General features: G+C 41.6%; 1 protein-coding gene across 2 annotated transcripts in view; it reads left to right on the top strand.

The window, feature by feature from the left end:
• The first annotated feature begins 3,378 nt into the window (after positions 1-3,378).
• The window catches only part of bmp1a (bone morphogenetic protein 1a), a 29,538-nt gene continuing 14,575 nt past the window's right edge, over positions 3,379-18,341 (top strand). Inside the window, exons 1-6 of one of the 2 annotated variants that reach the window (XM_076104817.1) lie at positions 3,379-3,523; positions 11,110-11,223; positions 14,650-14,775; positions 15,286-15,403; positions 16,802-16,980; positions 17,401-17,506. In XM_076104817.1, the coding sequence (XP_075960932.1) occupies positions 3,379-3,523; positions 11,110-11,223; positions 14,650-14,775; positions 15,286-15,403; positions 16,802-16,980; positions 17,401-17,506 (788 nt within the window). Of the gene's footprint in view, positions 3,524-5,544; positions 6,184-11,109; positions 11,224-14,649; positions 14,776-15,285; positions 15,404-16,801; positions 16,981-17,400; positions 17,507-18,341 lie in introns of those variants that run through there. The other variant, XM_076104818.1, reaches the window with a different exon arrangement.

Genomic DNA, 18,341 nt, shown 5'->3' with positions numbered 1-18,341 from the left:
CAATTCATCTTTTTGGCTAACTTCTGAATATCTTCACTGCCATGGCAACCACAATGCAATGAAATAATTTTTCCAGACACAATTATTTATCTTGTGTGTATGGCGATATAGTAAGTAATGAAAAATGAATGACCTGCCCTAAGTAGTAATCCTTTACCCAACTTATTGTGGTGTTTTTCTTTTAGCTTAATGTGCATTTTAAGTTACACGCATACAGATGTTTTTACGTCAGCACACTGATGTGGTTCCTTGTTTGAAAAGACGCTTCCTAGAAGGGTCGAGTACGGACAACAGCTTTCACTTAATTCAGTGACCTAGTTTTATAGAACTTTTTTTAATTAATGTTTTTAATTTGGACATTTTTCCATGTTTGGTGTACAATCGTAATAGGAAGTTACATAAAAACTCTGCCATGACAGCAGAGTGGAAATGACTTCCTCAGCTATCTTAATCAGTCTAAATATGAGGCTGTGTATGAAAGTGTGCTGCATTCTCATTACTGAAGATACTGTGTGTACACTAAAGTTATCAAAGATGTCTTTGTCCTTAAGATTTTAATACCAGCAGGCTTACTTTTATATTATTGGAGTGTGAGTTTATGAATTCCACTTTTCCCTTTTACAGCAGTGAAAGGTGTCCATGATGACACACCCGATGTAAGCCGATGCTGTGCCAGAGGCATTTGGGAGCCGCAGCCTGCTGATGAGACTGCCCCCTCCCTGCAATGATATACACACCACCCAACAACATGCAGAACACCTGCCTCACATCCTCCAGAGAGTTCCCCAGTGGAGATGGTTGGAAAAGGCCAGGCAGTCACTGTCGGCTGTGGCTGAGTCGCTGCGTTGCTTAACCTCCGCGCACAGATGGGTAACGCTTTACTAACACTGCAATGGTGGTCTTCATGCTATGGTCTGTGCTCTCTTCTTACACCTTTAACACCCTGACGGCCAGTGAAAAAACACATGATCACATGTTATCCTCAAGGAGGAAATTATTTGTATCACGTGAGGATAAACTGCAACCTACCTGGACTGTGATAATATTGCTGTACGGCCTACAAAAGGACAGCCAGGATGTTAATTATATAACTCAACTAAGAGTAACCATTAAAAAAAAACGTATTTCTTAGGTTGTATTAGGTCCAAGCACTTTTGTCATAAATTGATTTGCATCTTATTTATCATCGGTCTAGACAAGTCAGTTGTGTGTGAAGCATTTTGACAACATTTATGAATATCTCCATATTTGTAAGCTAATTTAAATGATAGCTGTGGCTTCCATATTATATATCACAGTAATTATTTTCACACCATTACAGTGTTTCATCATAATATTTGCTTTTTGTGTAGCAGTTTTCTTTCACCGTGTCAAACAACTTCACCATACGGTAGGCCTGAAATAAGTTAGAGTGAGAACTTCAAGGCTACTTAACTGTCAGTACTGGTCCTGATTATGTGATTGCAGAAGCTACAGTGTTGTCAACGAGGCCTGGAGTTGACTGAGCATCTGTGCAATGCTCACTTTGAATAATATGCACTCTAAAAGATGCATTACATGAAAGGTCATGTCTGTCGGTATTTATGATAAACTGTATGTGTTACATTTGTTTCCACTAAACTCTTGTATAAGGCAATATTTCCCATCTGCAGTGTTTGTGGACTTTTTGTTTAAAACAGACACACAGTAAAAAAATGTTTAAAAAAAAGATTTCCCTGAAGAGACTCAACTGTGTTCCCTGTTTGCAAATCTAAATATTTTGGTATTGCGCAAGCTAAGAAACTCCGCTTCTTCAAAATATAATGAAGGTGCTTGCTCTCATGCGTGATAGTTATACTGCCGTGTTTACAGCAACAGCATAAATACAGCCCACTCTTCCCAGCTGACATCTTAAATCTTAAATTCCACACATAGACAGCAGTCAGATAAGAAAAGGAGAAGAGTGTGTCTCCTCCCTGTTATATAAGCCAGGCTTTGTGTGTAATAGGCAGGGACAGGATCACTAATGCCAGTCAGACAGAGATCAACAGAGCTGCTGGCATGCAGCCTCCCATCAGCAGCAGCAGCAGCAGTTGATATTCAAGCAATTCATCTGAGGTCTCTACATCCAGGCTTCACCACAGTTCTGTTATTTTCTACATGAATGAGTCTGATGTGTGTGAAATCCAGTGAGACTGGGAAATGTTTGTGAAGCAATCTTCACTAATTAATGGCAAGAAATTAGCCATAGTGTGATAAATTATGAAGAAGCAGAGGGACATCCCTTAATTTCTCTCCTTTCTGAATACATTTTGTTCGATATATAGTTCAGCTGAAATTAGATGGATTAAACATTCAACATACACTGTTCAATGCCAGTAATATACTGTTGCAAGTCAGAAGAGAATCTTCTACATTAATACATTTACAAATTTGCCAAACTCAGACTATCATGATGACATGCACACCTGCCAGTACTTTTATTTACATTTGATTTACAATCTCTTTGTGTAATGTACCATCAATCGCCAACAGGTGGCGCGCTAAGCACTTCAATTTCCTTGGGGATGCTTATATCTATATGCGAGTAAAGCCTATTCTGGAAAGGTCAAGCTCAGTCGGTTTTTATGTTTGTGTGCGCGTGTGATAGCACGAGCAGGCGACCGAAGTCGAGTGCGCATATGTGCATAATACTGTTAATGGAAAAAAACGAAAATGAAGGAGGGAGTTTGGGTTTATACAACTTTGATGGAAATGTAAATAAACCTCAAATTTGTCAGGTAAGTGCGGTTTCATTTGAACTTTTATAGACAATTTGAGATTCACAATTGAATGCAATCTTTCATCAAGCTCTTGTTCCAGGGAGTGAAATATGATGGTAGCTTTACTTTGGTCAATTCAATATTGAATTAAGGTTCGTAACAAGACTGTGGAGGCAGCGGATGGGAAACTATCACCATTAATCCTTCTTCACAAAGAGATAACAGTGAGACAAATTATAGTCCCACGTATGCTCTTCAGGGACCCCTGATGGATCGACTAGGGAGCAATAAATACGCGCAGGGGCATCACCGCGTAATAGGGCATTTTCACCGCCCCTGTGGAGCTGCCAGATCATCAAAGTTCCTCAGGCAGTCCTCTGCACTCGTCCGAAGCTCTGGCTGGAGAAGAGGAATCACTGCCCCCAGAGCCAAGAACACACCGGAGAGAGGCTGGATTTAAAACCCGCCCTCCAGAGGGATCTAATTTCCCCCCAAAAAAACCTCCCATTTTCTCTCTCTCTCTTTCTCTCTCTCTCTTTCTCTCACTCATTCTTCTGTCTCTCTCTCTCTTTCCCTCTGTCCCCCTCTCTGCCTTCACCTTTATCCCTCGCCTTTCGCCGTCTCCCCCTCCACAATAATGGATCTCACGGCGAGATGTTTGTGTCTTCTATCCTGTCTCGGCGTGGTATTGGCGATCGGTTTGGAGGCGATTGACCCAGGCTACTATGTGGAGTCCGGTGCCACATCAGAGACGATCGACTACAAGGATCCCTGTAAAGCTGGTGAGATTTCCCCCCCTTTTTTTTTTTTTTTTTGTAGAAGCTACGCTGTGATTCACCTTTGATGTGGAAGTAGAAACATGCCACGAATCTGTTTTGCGGAGCTTGCACATATCGGCTAGAAAAAACGCGTTTGGAGAGATGACAGTAGTGGACGTAGTTTTTAAAAGGCTTGAGAGAACATTATGTGCATTTGTTTTGTACTGAGTGACATAGTTTCTGCAGTTTGAAACATTTGAAGCACACACACACCGCTGAGTCGCCTTGGATAACCCAGGTCGCAGAGCGGCTGCAAAGGGTTGAAAGAATGAAAATAAAAATGATGAGTGTCTGGATACATTTCTCGAGACTTGAAAAGTTTTGCTTTACTTGCTTGTTGAAAAGTTACAGTCTGCTGTTTGCGGCAAAATACAATTTTTTAAAAAGTGATCATGCTCTCTGCTGCAGGCGGTGTGCTGTTATATTGTTGGGTAAAGGAAGGATTTCTCCACTTTGATTTTTAGACTTTTTCTGCTCCCTTTCTGTTTGGGTTTTTGTCACTGAACAAATAGTGCTTTTTTTCCACTGTTCTCGCGGCCACTAAAACAAAGTGGAGGAGGGGAGAGAGGAAAGTACAGTGGAGCTTAGAAATGATGCACACATAATTATGTTGTCTTATGACTCAACGTATAAATATGTCTGCATTTTTTTTTTTTTTATATATACAATTCTCTGGCAAAAGCATATCTGACTTATCATTGTGACTTTTGTGTGTGTGTGCATATGTGTGTCTGTATGCATGTGTGTGTGTGTGTACTGTGAACTCACTGTCTTGCCAAATCCCTTTGGGGGAGTTTGAACAGATTGTGTTTTCCATCTGGTGAAAGTATTCAGGTTACAGATACAGAGAGTTGGCTTCACTCAAAATGACCTCTAAAGTCCGGGAAGTGCTTACAAATTTGACAATTTCAGATGTGGCTGTCAGTTGTAAAAACACAATGCAATCTCCCAACTCTCAGCTACCTACCTATCTGTTTTCTTCATCTTTCCCCCGAGAACAAGAAGAGTAAGTGGCGAGGGAGACTGTGATGTGGCTTTACATTAACATGTCCGGCTGCAGATGAACCATGTTCACGGCAGTGACGAGGTTGCTTCCTTTTGCGTCACTGTTTAATTTGAGTCATTCAAGTGGTCATACCAGATTGTTTTGCATCACTAGCATAGATAAATGGACATAGTGTTCAGATGACTCCTTTAGACTGAAAGGTAAACTAACCAAGGGTCAATGATGCTGTGTTTGTGCCTCATCGGGGACATTCCCACTTCAGGATCAGCGTTTGTCTTGTTTGTTGAGGATGTTATCATTATTAGTAATCCAGTTTTAAGAGTCATTTGGATTGAGTACACTTTTGTTTATGGTTTCCTCTGGGCACATCTGCGGACAGGTGGTTTGGAGACGGCCTCGAGTACAAACTCCCACTCTCTTAACCCTCGCTGTCTCCAGCTCTTCAAACACCTATACCTGCCTTTCTCCTTCCTACAAAGCAGCAACATGTCCAACATCTCAGCTCTCTCTTTTACTCCTCACTCAGTTGATACCAGAGACAACATTTGTCACCGTAGTCAACTCGATACTAGTAGATCACAACTCTTGGATTATTGATTTACTCTCTTTTTCCCCCCTGATTTTTAAAGCACATCACTACACTGAGTCAATTTGATCGCTCTCTGTGGCCTCAGGGTCAGCATTTTTATGTCATGTTGCTGCTTCCGCCCAGGAAACTGCTTACAGCGTCTACTGCAGTAATGTTCTGTGAGGAGTGCACTTCTTTCTTGTCCTCTGTCTGGCTGTCCTTGGTTAACACTCTTCTTCGATGTCAGGATTTTTACCAAATTGTTTTCCTGTTGAAAGTGAATGCCGTCAGGACATATAAGATGTTAATTTGTGATGGCTGGTCAGTTGGCGAATTGACCAAGTGGAGGCCATGTCATTCAATTAAATTATTTATTCATATTATTTAAAATGCATTGATTAAGTTCTTCATTTCTTGTCACAGTGCGTGTGTTCCATCCTCCTCAGCTACGCCAACAGAATCCCTCAAAAATGTTGAAATTGACAAAGGATTAAACAACTCATCACTACACCAGACATAATAGAAATGTGCATGGATGGAAGCGAGCAGTGCAATAACACTGAAGTAATGCCATCTATTTAGGAAGTTAACCAGTGGAAAATTCCTTAGTTTGCAGAACTCCAAACTTGGCAGCATCCCAGGAAGTAATTTAAAACTCTAACAAGCCTCTGGGATTAGATCCACTCATTTTCAAAATGAAAAATGGATGAGAAGCAGTCACGCTCATTGTCTGCTCTGCTGGAATGATAATCATGAAAACAGTGACTGGTTTGACGTGTACGTATGCATTCAATTATGAAGAAAACATCTTAATCTACTAAAGACTGTGGCTGCGTGGCGCGTCTGTCCCATCCTGTTGTTTTGAAGACATGCTTTTGAGCTCCTGTGCTCTTGTCCTCTCTTATCCGGTGGTTTTCTGGTCTATCTGGGCACCAGCTCTCTCCTGTGACTGGCTCAAACACTTAACACAGACTGTAGGTCATTCACCTCGTGCCAAAGGGAAAGCACGGCTGGAGGGCAGGACAGCCGCATGCTGCCACACCAGCTCAGGTGAGGTGAGTGCAGGCCATTCACGAGCTCGGGGGGGCTTTCTGCCTCTGAATATTTTTGTTTCGGTCAACGGCGACCTGTGTTTTTCCTTCCACTTGATATGTGATGTGGCCATTTAAAATACGGCAGCTGGATTCTTTTTGATAACAATGTTTTAGAGCTTTTACCTATAAGCCTGTTTATTATTCACTGAAGTGTCACTCAGTTAAAAGCCTCTGTGATCATAAGACGACACTTGTGTAGCATGATGTATTTATGATATGATGTTAAGATGTAAAACAATCTTCTGCTAAAAATGACCCAGACCAGTAAGTTGTTTCGATCAGGTTTTTTTGTGAAATCCCTCCTTTCACAAAATTGTAACGTTTGGTTTTATTTGTTTCTTTGGGTTTTGTTTATGCGAGTGTCTGAAAATGGCAGCCGCTCAAAACAGATGACCGTTGTTACACAGCTCGGTCCCTTAAACCTGCTCTGGCAATGAGTTTGTGACGTCTGTTCATGATTGGGCCTTTAAGCAACACTTAAGCAGATGCTTTTCTTTTATCATGGAATGCAGGCTGCATAGCGGAGCTCACACTGGGTGTTTTTTTTTTTTTTTTTTTACATTACAGGACCCCGGCCGCTTCCCTCTCTGCAGGGTTCAGGTGATTAGGGAACCGATCTATTGGCACGATCTCGGTGCATTAGTTGGAACAATATGTTTGTCGTCGGAGCTAAGTAATAACTAATCTTGCATTACATTAATACCAAGTCTGGGGTCCGGAGCCTAAGTAACAACAAATGCTTGTGAGAGCTCATTTAAATGGCTTGAATGATGCCCAATTAGCCTACTATAATGAGCAGCTTAACAGTCACTTCTTCATTATTCACAGTTTGGGTTTTTTCTAAATAATTACCCAGCGCTACGTTGCTGTTCTTCTGGAAGAATTGTTTCTCTGTTCCCTCGACCTGTGGTCAATAGCTAACGTTTATGGAAAGTGTTGAAGAATCTTCCAGATTTAGTTAATCCACAGACCTGTTTACACTTTGCTTTGGACATCTGTTCTTTCCTCACACCAGACTGCATGAGTATGTGTTAGAAATATGAAGTATGGATGGTCAAAATAAGTTTTTTTTTTTTTTTTTTTTTTTTTTTTTTTTTTTTGTGTCAAAGGTGAAAATCCCTGCAGTGTGGCGATGAATTATTCATCCGAGTTTAAATGCTGTGTATCGTTGACACTGAGTGATTAGAGGGGGTTCGACTGACAGTACGGTATATCAGTAATCACTGGCAGGGTTGAGCTGGAGAATCCAATCTGCTAATGGGCTTGATGGAGTGTGAAATTTAAAGGGGAGGTAGGTATCTTGCTGTGTGCCCTTTGCAGCTGAAGCCGCACTCTCATTTCGCCAATAAGATTGAAGCTGCAGTGTGGGTGACAGTAACTCGGTCTTGATCTCAGCTGTGGCTTTGATGAGACTTCACACTTTTAAAGGAAAATAATTACTCTCGGGCTGTAGCTCGAGACATTTGCCTCAATCTCTCCTCTAAGCAGAAAAAGTGATACTCACTGTCATCAGATGGTTATCACCTTAATGCAATACACTATTGGCCTCTATTTGAATTCAAATGCAGCGTTTGTTACCAAGGCTGTGAAAGGCGGTGTCAGGGTATTGTGATGCATTCCGGGCTTTCTCATCCCTCCTCAGTAGGTCTTGTCTCGGGGAAGACTGTCTAAACATCTCTATAAACACAGCGAGGAGTAAAACGTGGCCTCTCAGTGGAGTTGGCCTTCTAAATATAGGCTGGCATTAGTGTCTGTATGGGCTTAGTATTGATGTTTGTGCAGTTTTCAGTGGCAGATGTCGCGGCCTGGTGTTCACGGAAGGAGATTTATGGGAATAGTCCTGGAGTATTTGACACGGCAGAAATCGAGGGGAGGGCATTACAGGAATCAATGGGATTAATTTGATTAAGATCTCATGTATAATCTGACTGGATGCGCTGATTGTAGGGGGGGCAGTCTGAGATGAGAAGGATTTTGAAGGTTTAGCTTAACTAAAAAAATCCAATGGTCTTTATCACACATCAAATATGTTCAATTAACATTTCATCAAAGGTCTCTGTCTTATATTTAGTCTCATTCGTTTGAGAAATATATACGATATTTGCATTTCAACTTAAATGCCTACTTTTTTGTTGTCTTCTCTGAATATAAAAGGGACATCTAATCTAGAACATCAGCTAAAAAAACCCTACTACTATTACCTAACGATTCTGCATAGATATTAGTATTACAGCTGCAGCTGTTGTGATTTAGGTAATGGATAATGTTTGGAAACAGATGCATCACTGTACTGTACGGTGATCCATTGCCATCTGCCACATCCTGTGGCTTTTAATCTTCAGTACAACACTTTATGTGTTTGTACCTCATACCATGTATCTGGATGAGTTTATCACCTTTCTCCATAGCCTGTCCTCAATCCCAGCCTAGAGTTGTGTACAATAGATTCCCTAAAACCGTGCCTCTGTGGATAATTAAAGCCAGGAGACAAGGGGATTAATTCACAATCCCTGAGAGTCTTTCCATAAACCTGAAACAGCGTCTCCAGGACGACTGCTGTGCCCGGGGGAAATGAGTCCTAATGCCGCCGGGCCGTGCATTTGCTCACTTCAATCTCCACTGTTGTCTGAGAACAATGACACTGCGGATTAACCGGCCTGTCTCCGGCACGGAGGTGGATGATTTGGCAGGGAGCGCAGCCCTCTGTGAACCTCATGGGGCTGGGAGAAAGCCTGCTCCTCGTTATTTGGTCACAGCCTGCACATATCACTGCTAATATGACGCCAGTCGACACTGTATGTGAAAAGAAACGTCCTCCCATTGTTTGTTTAATTTTCCTCAGTCAAACCAGAGTGAAAAAGAGTTTCATAGAATTGTTTTGGATACTGTTTCTCAGTGCCTAAGGCCTTATATGGCAGCAACTTGGAATTAAATACTGTCTGTTCTTTTCAGCGCTCAGTCAGTTCCAGGAATCAAATAAAAATGTGAAGAAAAAAGAGAAAAATGTCCCCCTGCAGTCAGCCTATCCATCTATACTGCGTGGCATCTAACATACTTGTCTTAACTTACTCTTTATTTGTTGGTTTGTTTATCATATTTTATTGTAATTTTCTATTTTTGAATTATGTCTTTTAATATTGCACTATGTTTATTGTTACGCACCAAATCACCAAGCCAAGTTCCTTGTATATGTAATGTACTGCGCAATAAGCCGTTTCATCTGGTAGCTTCTTCCTATCCGTATGAGTGCTGATTGTGAGTAGTGCTTATGTCTCAGGGATTTGGTTGGAGTGAATTAGTTTTCTTTACGAGAGCACAAATTAGAGGAACCCTTTGACCTGTGGAATTTAAACCTGTCCTCTGTGCGTGCCCTGTCTTGCCGGCTGTGATCTGCACCTTTTTTCTTATTGCTGTCATTAGCCTCTAATCCCAAACACAGCAATGCTGCTGTGCATCCTCTACGTCCTGCAGGGTGGAAGACTGGCCTGTATCTACCAAAGCCCGCTCCACATTGTTTCAATAATACTCTACTAGTAAAGAGAGGCGTGAGCCAAGTGTTCTTTTTTACTTCGCTTCTATTGTGCTCTTCTTCCCTTTCTCTCTTGTCTCATTCCTCTGTCAAACTGTTGGAAGAGTGCAGGAGATAAAAGAGCTTTCCCGTAGATGTTTTGGTTGTGTTCTAGAAGGAAAAATAAAGCTGCCTTGAAACTAGATTACAAAAAAAGTTTATTTTCTTTAACAGTTACGGGAGCTTTTATCAGGGTGACACATTGAGGATTTGCAGATTCAAACTTCTACCGTTAATCACTCCACTGAACTCAGTGGTTCTCCCAGCTTCTTACTCCTCTGGGTTGGTCTCCCCTCCACCACACTAACCTCCAAGCACACATGCAGAGGGCTGTCATTTTCTTGCTGCTCCTCATCTGCCCTTCCTATTCAGAGCTGCGGTGTGGGCCGAGAGGATATGCCTTCTTCCTCTCTTCCCTTCCCTTCCCCTGTCGTTGTCATCTCCTGTTCAGATAGGGATTACAGTGACACCCCTTTGCACTTCTCTCCGCCCTCTGCTTCTCCTGAAACCTTCATCGCCTCCCTACACCCCCCCCCCCCCCCCCCCCCCCCCAAAAACGCCTGCATACAAGCCGGGGCCATAAATTCTAGAGACGTGCTGGTGTTAAAAGCCTGTAAAAGTGAGCGCCCTGTCTCTGCGGAGAGGACTCCTAGCTTATCCTCCAAAGAAATGGGGCATTTAGTAGGAATCCCATAAAGCGCATTCCTCATAGAGTGGGACTGTTTGGTTATTTTTCTCTCTCCTTGGCCTCATTAAAGAGCTATTACTTGTTCAAGGTGCCCCATATTACTCCATTGAGACAGTGTCAGTGTCTCACTGTATCATATCTGCTAGCTCTCATTAACTATTCGCCAACGCCAAAGCACACCGTGTGGTAATCGTCGTTGGTAACATCTGAATTTAACTTGGCTCAATTACTCATGTCAACGGTCAGGTTTCTGAGTTCATACTCTCTCTTCATTGCATGAACCTTCACCAGCCATGTGCAATACGCTGCTTACATTTCTATCCTATAATTTGGAGTCCAGACAAGCCGGCCTTCCTGTTATCCAAACAGACACACTGCTGTTTCCCAACTCTATTTCTGCAAGGAAAGGGTAAACAGATTAGGGACAAGGAGAAAGGAATGATGTGTTTATATATTTGTGTTACTTGCTCTAGGCCTTCCACGAGTGCTTTGACTGGGCCTCCACGCAGCCTACTCTGTCTGAGCAGCAGGAAAGGCTTGAGGCAACTTGGCGGCTCAGACTTGTGCTCCATATTGTGCAATTGCCTTGCAGTCCGTCTGACATGTGCTATCTCTGTCTGTTTCAGTTGCCTTTCTGGGAGACATCGCCCTTGACGAGGAGGACCTGCGGTTCTTTAAAGTGGACAGAATAATCGATTTGGCGCAGAGAACCGTCCAGATCGTTAATAATACAGACACAGGTAACAACGACGTAAACCACAAATTCAAAAATTACAACTTGAGGTGGAAGTCCCTTGTTGGAGTGTTTAAAGTGTTTTTCAATTGGCACTCTAGATTAAATATAATTGCAACAAAACACCCGAAATGAACACGGTTCACTCTCCAGAGTCGGCAGCAGCACCTGTCGGATAGCAGCTTTGTGTCTTTCATGAGCTGTCTTTAAATGCCTACAACCTTCCTGTTATCACTACACATTGCTACACTTGTATAACCATGTTCGTGAGCAATTGAAAGGCTTTGTCAGCCTAAATGTTGCTCTTAAAAACACAACAACCAGTATTTAAGCAACAGCTGTAAGTCAGCCGGGACCAACAAGCATCCCAATCCTATAAACTACAGGTGAACACGAACCAACAAGTCTGTCCGTGTTGCTGTTAGCGCTTGAATAGTGATAGCTTGCTGTCTTTCATTATAGATGAGCATGCTGAGGAAAGGAAACATTTTGCAGGATTAAAATATGTTTCAACTGCTCTCAAAATATCCATTGGGCAATATTGATTGATAGACTAAGTGGTGACCTCTGAGGCAGAGAGTTAAGTGGAGACACATGGCTTTGGACTGCAACAGGGACAAACTGTATGTACACTCATCTCTAAATATCAATTTGTCCACTTGAGCAGGTTAGTCACTGCACATCTAATAGTTGTGTAATAGTGTTAAAAATGAAAATCACTATCAGTGCAGTTGCATAAGACTGTTCTTTACGATCCCGCACAGACAATCTGTCACTTCAGTATATACAACAGGTCACCTTAAACAGGTGTGAATCCTAATTAGTATTCAAGGCAACCTTTTATACATTATTGTATCTACCACATTAGGCGACCGCAGAGGTCCTCTTAAATCCAGTCAATAATACTCCCAAGAGTGGAACGTTTCAGTCATCTATTGTATAATTAGGAATGAACAATTTAAGTATCTTTAAGGTTAATTAACTTTTTTTTTAACAAATCAGTACAAAAATTTGCAGTAAAATGATCTTCCTTTAACATTCTACACCCACTCTTTCATGATTAACTGTTAGTGGATGCAAATCATTTAAATCGTTTATTATTAAACACGCTATCCTTATTTCAGGAAACAAGAATCATAACTTTATTTTTTATTTTTTCCATACAGTGTCAATTAATAAAATGTTTGGATTCAAAACCTTCTCAATGCTGTCACTTCACCTCACTGGACTATGAACTTAAACCTCATAATGAATCATGAACCTGCTTTTCTACAGGTGTGGTCGTATCTCTTCACAGGATCCCAACTCTTATTTTTCAGCCCTTGTTGTCTCACCAACATAATCATAAAGAGCATAAAGAACATGATCAGAATAACAACCAATAAAACCTCTGACCTAAAGTCCTCCCTGCCTAACTATAAACGAAGGTGGTAGATTTGATCATATTATTGTAATTAACACATCTTCCTCAAGTTTCGTCTCCCCAGCACTATTTCTTATCAGCTAACCGAGCAGATTTGGCTGTTATCAGACTTCTCCTCAACACGTGCACAAGTGTTCGTGCTAATTGATCTCACCAGGCTGCTAAGATTTACTCTTGCAGACTGAAATTCGACAGAACACATTGTTCTAGCAAATTTTAAAAAGCTGTGCAAACTGGGGCTCACATTTTAATCACATTTACTTTGAAAAGACGAGGACTCGTAGTCGCACGGCTTCAAGTATTGTTATGGAATAACAGTCCATGGGCAGGATGTACTCAAACCAGATGTACATGTACTTTGTTTCTACAGAGATGCTTATTGTATAAAGAACAACTTTATTGTGAGATCGAATTCTTTAGGCCCGTGGCCTTCGTCAGGGTTCTCCAGATGACGTCTCATAATAAAGTTGTTCTTTATGCCACAAGTGTTGCTGGAGTTTTGTCCTCGTCAGACTATTTCACATATGTGGCACTAAAGCAGGGGAAGTTGTGCAAGAAACATGTTTCTGCAGCGATCGCATAAAGCTCCTCATTGGATAAAGGTCAATATGTTAATTTATTATTTAAAAATGATTCATCATTTATTAACCCCCGAACCAGGGACAATGGAGGGTTCCACAGCTGAAACAGATTCAACCCAAATGTGAGAAACTGAGTCTTCATGTGGACAGAAACCTGCAGTGTCCCAACCCTCTTCAGCACATCAACTTCATCTATTTATTAACATTTTCATCAAATGGAAAAAATATAGAAAGAACAAATATAAAGGTACAAGAGCACATATTCTTTTTATATGAATGTTAATTGTGTAGCTCAAAATCATGACTTCTTCCCAACACACCCATTAAATTCCTGCACTACGTGAACTGTATCTAAAGGTCAGGAGTTCTCTGCCTTAATCATCAGACTTCTGAAGTTTTTTAATGCTACACACACTTACTGTTCCTCCTTATAAGGAAAGGAGTCAACTTTTTAACAGGGTATATTTTTGATCAATGATGTCATAATGCATATTCAAAAGTCAGATTTTATTTCCTTCAAAGGCCACAAATTCTTCAAAATTATAAAACCTGGATGTGGGTAAAATCACAAGAAAACAACCCCGATGATGATGTGCAACTCTGTATTTCACCATCTTTCCTTCTTCTTTTTTAAGTTGCGACAGGAAATAACACTTAGAAGCGTCACTTTACTTCCTGATGTAATGCAATCCTTAATAAATGTTCTAGAATTAACGTCAACATTGTTTTTTGACATTGACATAATGAGAACACGTCAGTGTGACACGTTTGCCTTTTTAGATGAGTTAATTTGTTGTCCTAATGACCCAATGTCAAACATAAAATGCCAATTAACAACACTGGATCTGTTGCCACAAAACTGCATCTTTAAGTCAGTCAATTGAAAACCAACAAAGAAACGTGTATACGCACTCGCCTTTAATTTTTCTTGAGTTCAAACAATTTCTGTAAAATGGGTTTGTACCAGATGATAGCAGTTCCATTTGCTTTAATGTTCTGCAGTGCAGTGAAGTACAGATTGTGCTCTGTGTGGTTCACATGTGGACGTTATTATTATCACCAGGTTTAGCTGGGAGCTTAGTCTCCATGGTTACTCTGCATTTATGTGCGTTTGAGTGACATTGAAATGGGGAAATTAATTTGGAAGAAGAAATAATTGAGCTTCAAGAAAATCCATTTGTGCAAAAATGAGAAGACAATGTTATTTGAAGAAACGTCTCTTTAAGGGCGTCAATGTAATTTTAGAAATGATAAATTATAATGGAATTCTGAATGGCATCAAACCTTGAAACAATGTCCTGTAGTTTTAGGATAAAAGTCTCTTTTGTCATCTGAGGAACTATTTAAGGGTAAAGTATATTTGCTCTTTATAAAAATGTCCGACCCAGAAATATAATTTGTTTCTGTTGTCTTTGTTTGAAATCTTAAGGATCAACCAACCAGAGAAGCCAAAATAGCCGAGGTTCACTCCGCAGGAAAAGGGCTGCCACCTCCAGACCTGAACGTGTTTGGCCTGAAGGTGTTATCCCCTATGTCATCAGCGGAAACTTTAGTGGTAAGTAACAACGATTTACTCGTCCTTTTTTAACCAAGAATGTATTCACGTACATGAAAAATAATCTTGAACTGAGAATTCCTCCAAATGAGTAAAGAAATAAAGAAATGCACTGATGTAATGTGTCATCTAGTCCGGGTAATTGTTCAAAGGCAAAATAAGTAATGCAATGTTTACGTGATTGATACGCAATTATGAAACATTAATTAAAGTCTAAAGGTTTACATTAAGATGTCACATGACTTAATTTCCAGTAACTCTCTATTCAACTCTACGTCTTGAAGCTGTTTCCAGCTGTCGCCGTTTCTATTCAGCTCCCCTTTTCTATTGTGTGTGTGTGTGTGTGTGTGTGTGTGTGTGTGTGTGTGTGTGTGTGTGTGTGTGTGTGTGTGTGTGTGTGTGTGTGTGTGTGTGTGTGTGTGTGTGTGTGTGTGTGTGTGTGTGTGTGTGTGTGTGTGTGTGTGTTTTTGTCAGCTCCACTGATCTCACCTTCTCTTTCGTCCTATTCAGGCAGCCAGCGGGCAATATTCCGCCAAGCCATGCGGCACTGGGAGAAGCACACCTGTGTGACCTTTATTGAGAGGACGCAGGAAGAAAGCTATATTGTCTTCACCTACCGACCATGTGGGTGAGTCAGTGGGGTTTTTAGCTCCCACATGAAGGAACTGAACAATGGTCAGCCTCTGTTGAGCCTTCGTTATCTACAGCTAATTATTTAGCGCCTACGTACTTCTACATGCTCCCTGCTCAGCAGCCTTTCACCATTGTTCATCCCCTGTGTGAGTGGTTATTTCAGCCCCCTACCAGTCCTGAGAGAGACGGCCATTCAGTGGCCAGGAATGTCCTCCTGTGTCTCATCATCACTCTGCATCAGTCACTGAGCACTTGTGTCAAACATGGTGAACAGAGGGAGAGGCATCCGAGGGAGAGACTTCCTCAATAACTCTGTTTACTGCACTCCACTAAAGTTATGCTCCGTGTCCACTCAGAACTCTTCTTAAACAGACACTCAAGAAAAGAGCTGGTTGTTGACAACCTGTTTGGGTGTGCAGGGCTATTTTATTTAGCGATTAAATACTTTGAAATGTAGGCACTTGCTGCTGTTGGGAACATAAACCAGTTCAACCTTTAAATTTGAGGAAATGATTTTGAGGGAAAAGATGGCAGAGCTGTTAGGAGACGTATTAGAGAGGTTCCCAGAGGATACACGGACCTAAAACGTTTCCAGTTCCCATGTTATAACCTCACACAGATTTAAACCACAAGCTGGAACCATTATGTCATTATACACAATGTACCTCTCCCACTGATATGTATCATTCAACACAAACCGCTTAACAGAAAGCGGATGCAGCTCATGAAACTGAGCTTTTTTCTAGCCAACTGTTGATTGCCATTTTTATCTTGGTAACATGGCCTCTGGAGCAACAGGGATGACATTATCCACGCAGGCGGCAGCGGTTAGCAGTGGGAACGTTTGACTCTGCTGTATATTCAGCAGGCCCCCCCAGCTGTCCTGTGCAAAGTTCAAGGCGTGTCTCAGGAGAGCCTGGCCAGGCTCGCAGTAATTAAAGGGCGGCCGTCTGGCCCACAGGGCCGTGATGTGTGTTGCCCGTCCTCCCAACTCCCACACTGAACCTTTCATGTCATGCTGAGATGGAGCGCTGCAGCCATCCAGCTTCCACCGTCACACTCAGCAGTTGCATTGGCAGACGGATGAATGAATGTCACTGCTGTATGTGTGGATGACGGGTCACCTCCTAGAGCTCTCCTGTAAAACAGACCAGAGGTTGTTGAGATAATGTTGCTCTCATTACAAGCTCCATTTTATATGTACAGAGCATGTATATAGAGCCAGGGACACATTCCTTCTTCTTCTCCCCTGGGAAATGTCACTTTTTTTTTTGGTCTTCCTCTGTGGTTTTCCACTTGCTTGTTAGTTAATTTTTTCATTTACTAAAACATAAAGAATGGGCTTTGTTAACACTGCCTTTGTGTGTGTGTGTGTCTGGTGGCTGATTCACAGGTGCTGCTCCTATGTGGGTCGTCGCGGAGGGGGCCCTCAGGCCATATCCATCGGGAAGAACTGTGACAAGTTTGGCATTGTGGTGCACGAGTTGGGTCATGTGATTGGATTCTGGCACGAACACACGCGGCCTGACCGAGACGAACACGTCAGCATTATCAGGGACAACATTCAACCAGGTAGGAGCTCGGGTCTCATCGTTCCCTCAGCAATAATGTTGGAAAGATGCAGTAAGAGTCAAAATAATAAAAGTAACACATTTGTACACACAGAAAGTCTGGGCTAGGATGGTAGAAACAGGAAAAAAACACCAGTGGGGTATACGCTCATCCTCAGCCTTCAAGTGTTTATAGAACTGGTCAACGGCATATAAACAGCTGATCGTGACAGTCAGTATCTGGGCCAGCTTTTTCAAATTGTTGTCATCCTAAAATGCATACAATCTTACTGTGAAACTTTAGCTGTGTCTTGTATGTGTAGCCCCATTGTATGATCCATTTATTGGAAAGATTAAACGGTATTCACCTTTTGACATGAATACATAAGGTGGCACAGTATGACTCTGCCTCATATTTCAACTGAGCTTTTTCCTTTCACAGGACAAGAGTATAACTTTTTGAAGATGGAGCCGGGGGAGGTGGACTCGTTGGGAGAGGGCTATGACTTCGACAGTATCATGCACTATGCCAGGAATACATTCTCCAGGTAGGAGCCAAGTTCCACTCCATACGCCCCAGACATGAAAACTAGTCTTAGATCGAGTCAGGCCAAGCTGTTTCCCGCTCTGCTGCAACCTTTTAACCCATTATCTTTATTTTCCATTTCTGCTCTTGGAGTGTTTTTACGAGTATATAGATCTGTAATGCACCAGGTCTGTCTATGCGCTGCTGCTGAGTAATGTGGCAGGATTCCCAAAGAGAAGAATGAAACACTAAATTCTCCCTAATAATAAATCACTAGAAAACTAACATGCAGCCTGAGGACAGAAAGTTTAGAAGAGTCTCAGTGTTCTCTTAATGTCTATCTTGGATCTGAATTGTTTCCTCTCTGTTTGAGTTCAAGTACAAAGAGATAGAAACTGTTTTCTTGGGAGAAGGTGGGTCTTTAGTTTATATATTTATAAAGTAGGTCCTACAGAAAAGCCAGTGTTTAGAACAAAGGACTCTCTTCCTATTGTCTATTTCTTTTGGCAGACTTCTTTTTGCTCACATTGCATGGGGCTTTAGGGAGAATGGAGGAGCACTAATGTGATTTATGTAATATTTGGATAAGATGAAACTGCTCATTGCTGTAATGGAAAAAAACACAATACACTTGCATGAAGTAAGCTGTAGCAAGAAATCAGACGTGTCTGGTTCCATTTAGCTTTTTCATTTGGGACTCGGAGTGGATCAGAGTAGATCTGTTGGTTTCACATCTAGCTGAGTTGTTGCTTCATAAGTTTTTACCCGTTTGTGCATCCAAAACAGAATCAGTTTACTCTTTTCACTATCATTGTGGCTTCAGCAGCAGTAGCAGGTCTGAGCTGTGTTTTAAATTG

Source organism: Anarhichas minor, unplaced genomic scaffold (assembly GCF_050575085.1).
Source record: "Anarhichas minor isolate MPS153535 unplaced genomic scaffold, ASM5057508v1 ptg000030l, whole genome shotgun sequence".
In the NCBI taxonomy this organism is placed as follows: Eukaryota; Metazoa; Chordata; class Actinopteri; order Perciformes; family Anarhichadidae; genus Anarhichas; species Anarhichas minor.
Note: the sequence above shows the minus strand (reverse complement) of the source record. Positions and strands in the feature narration are given on the sequence as shown.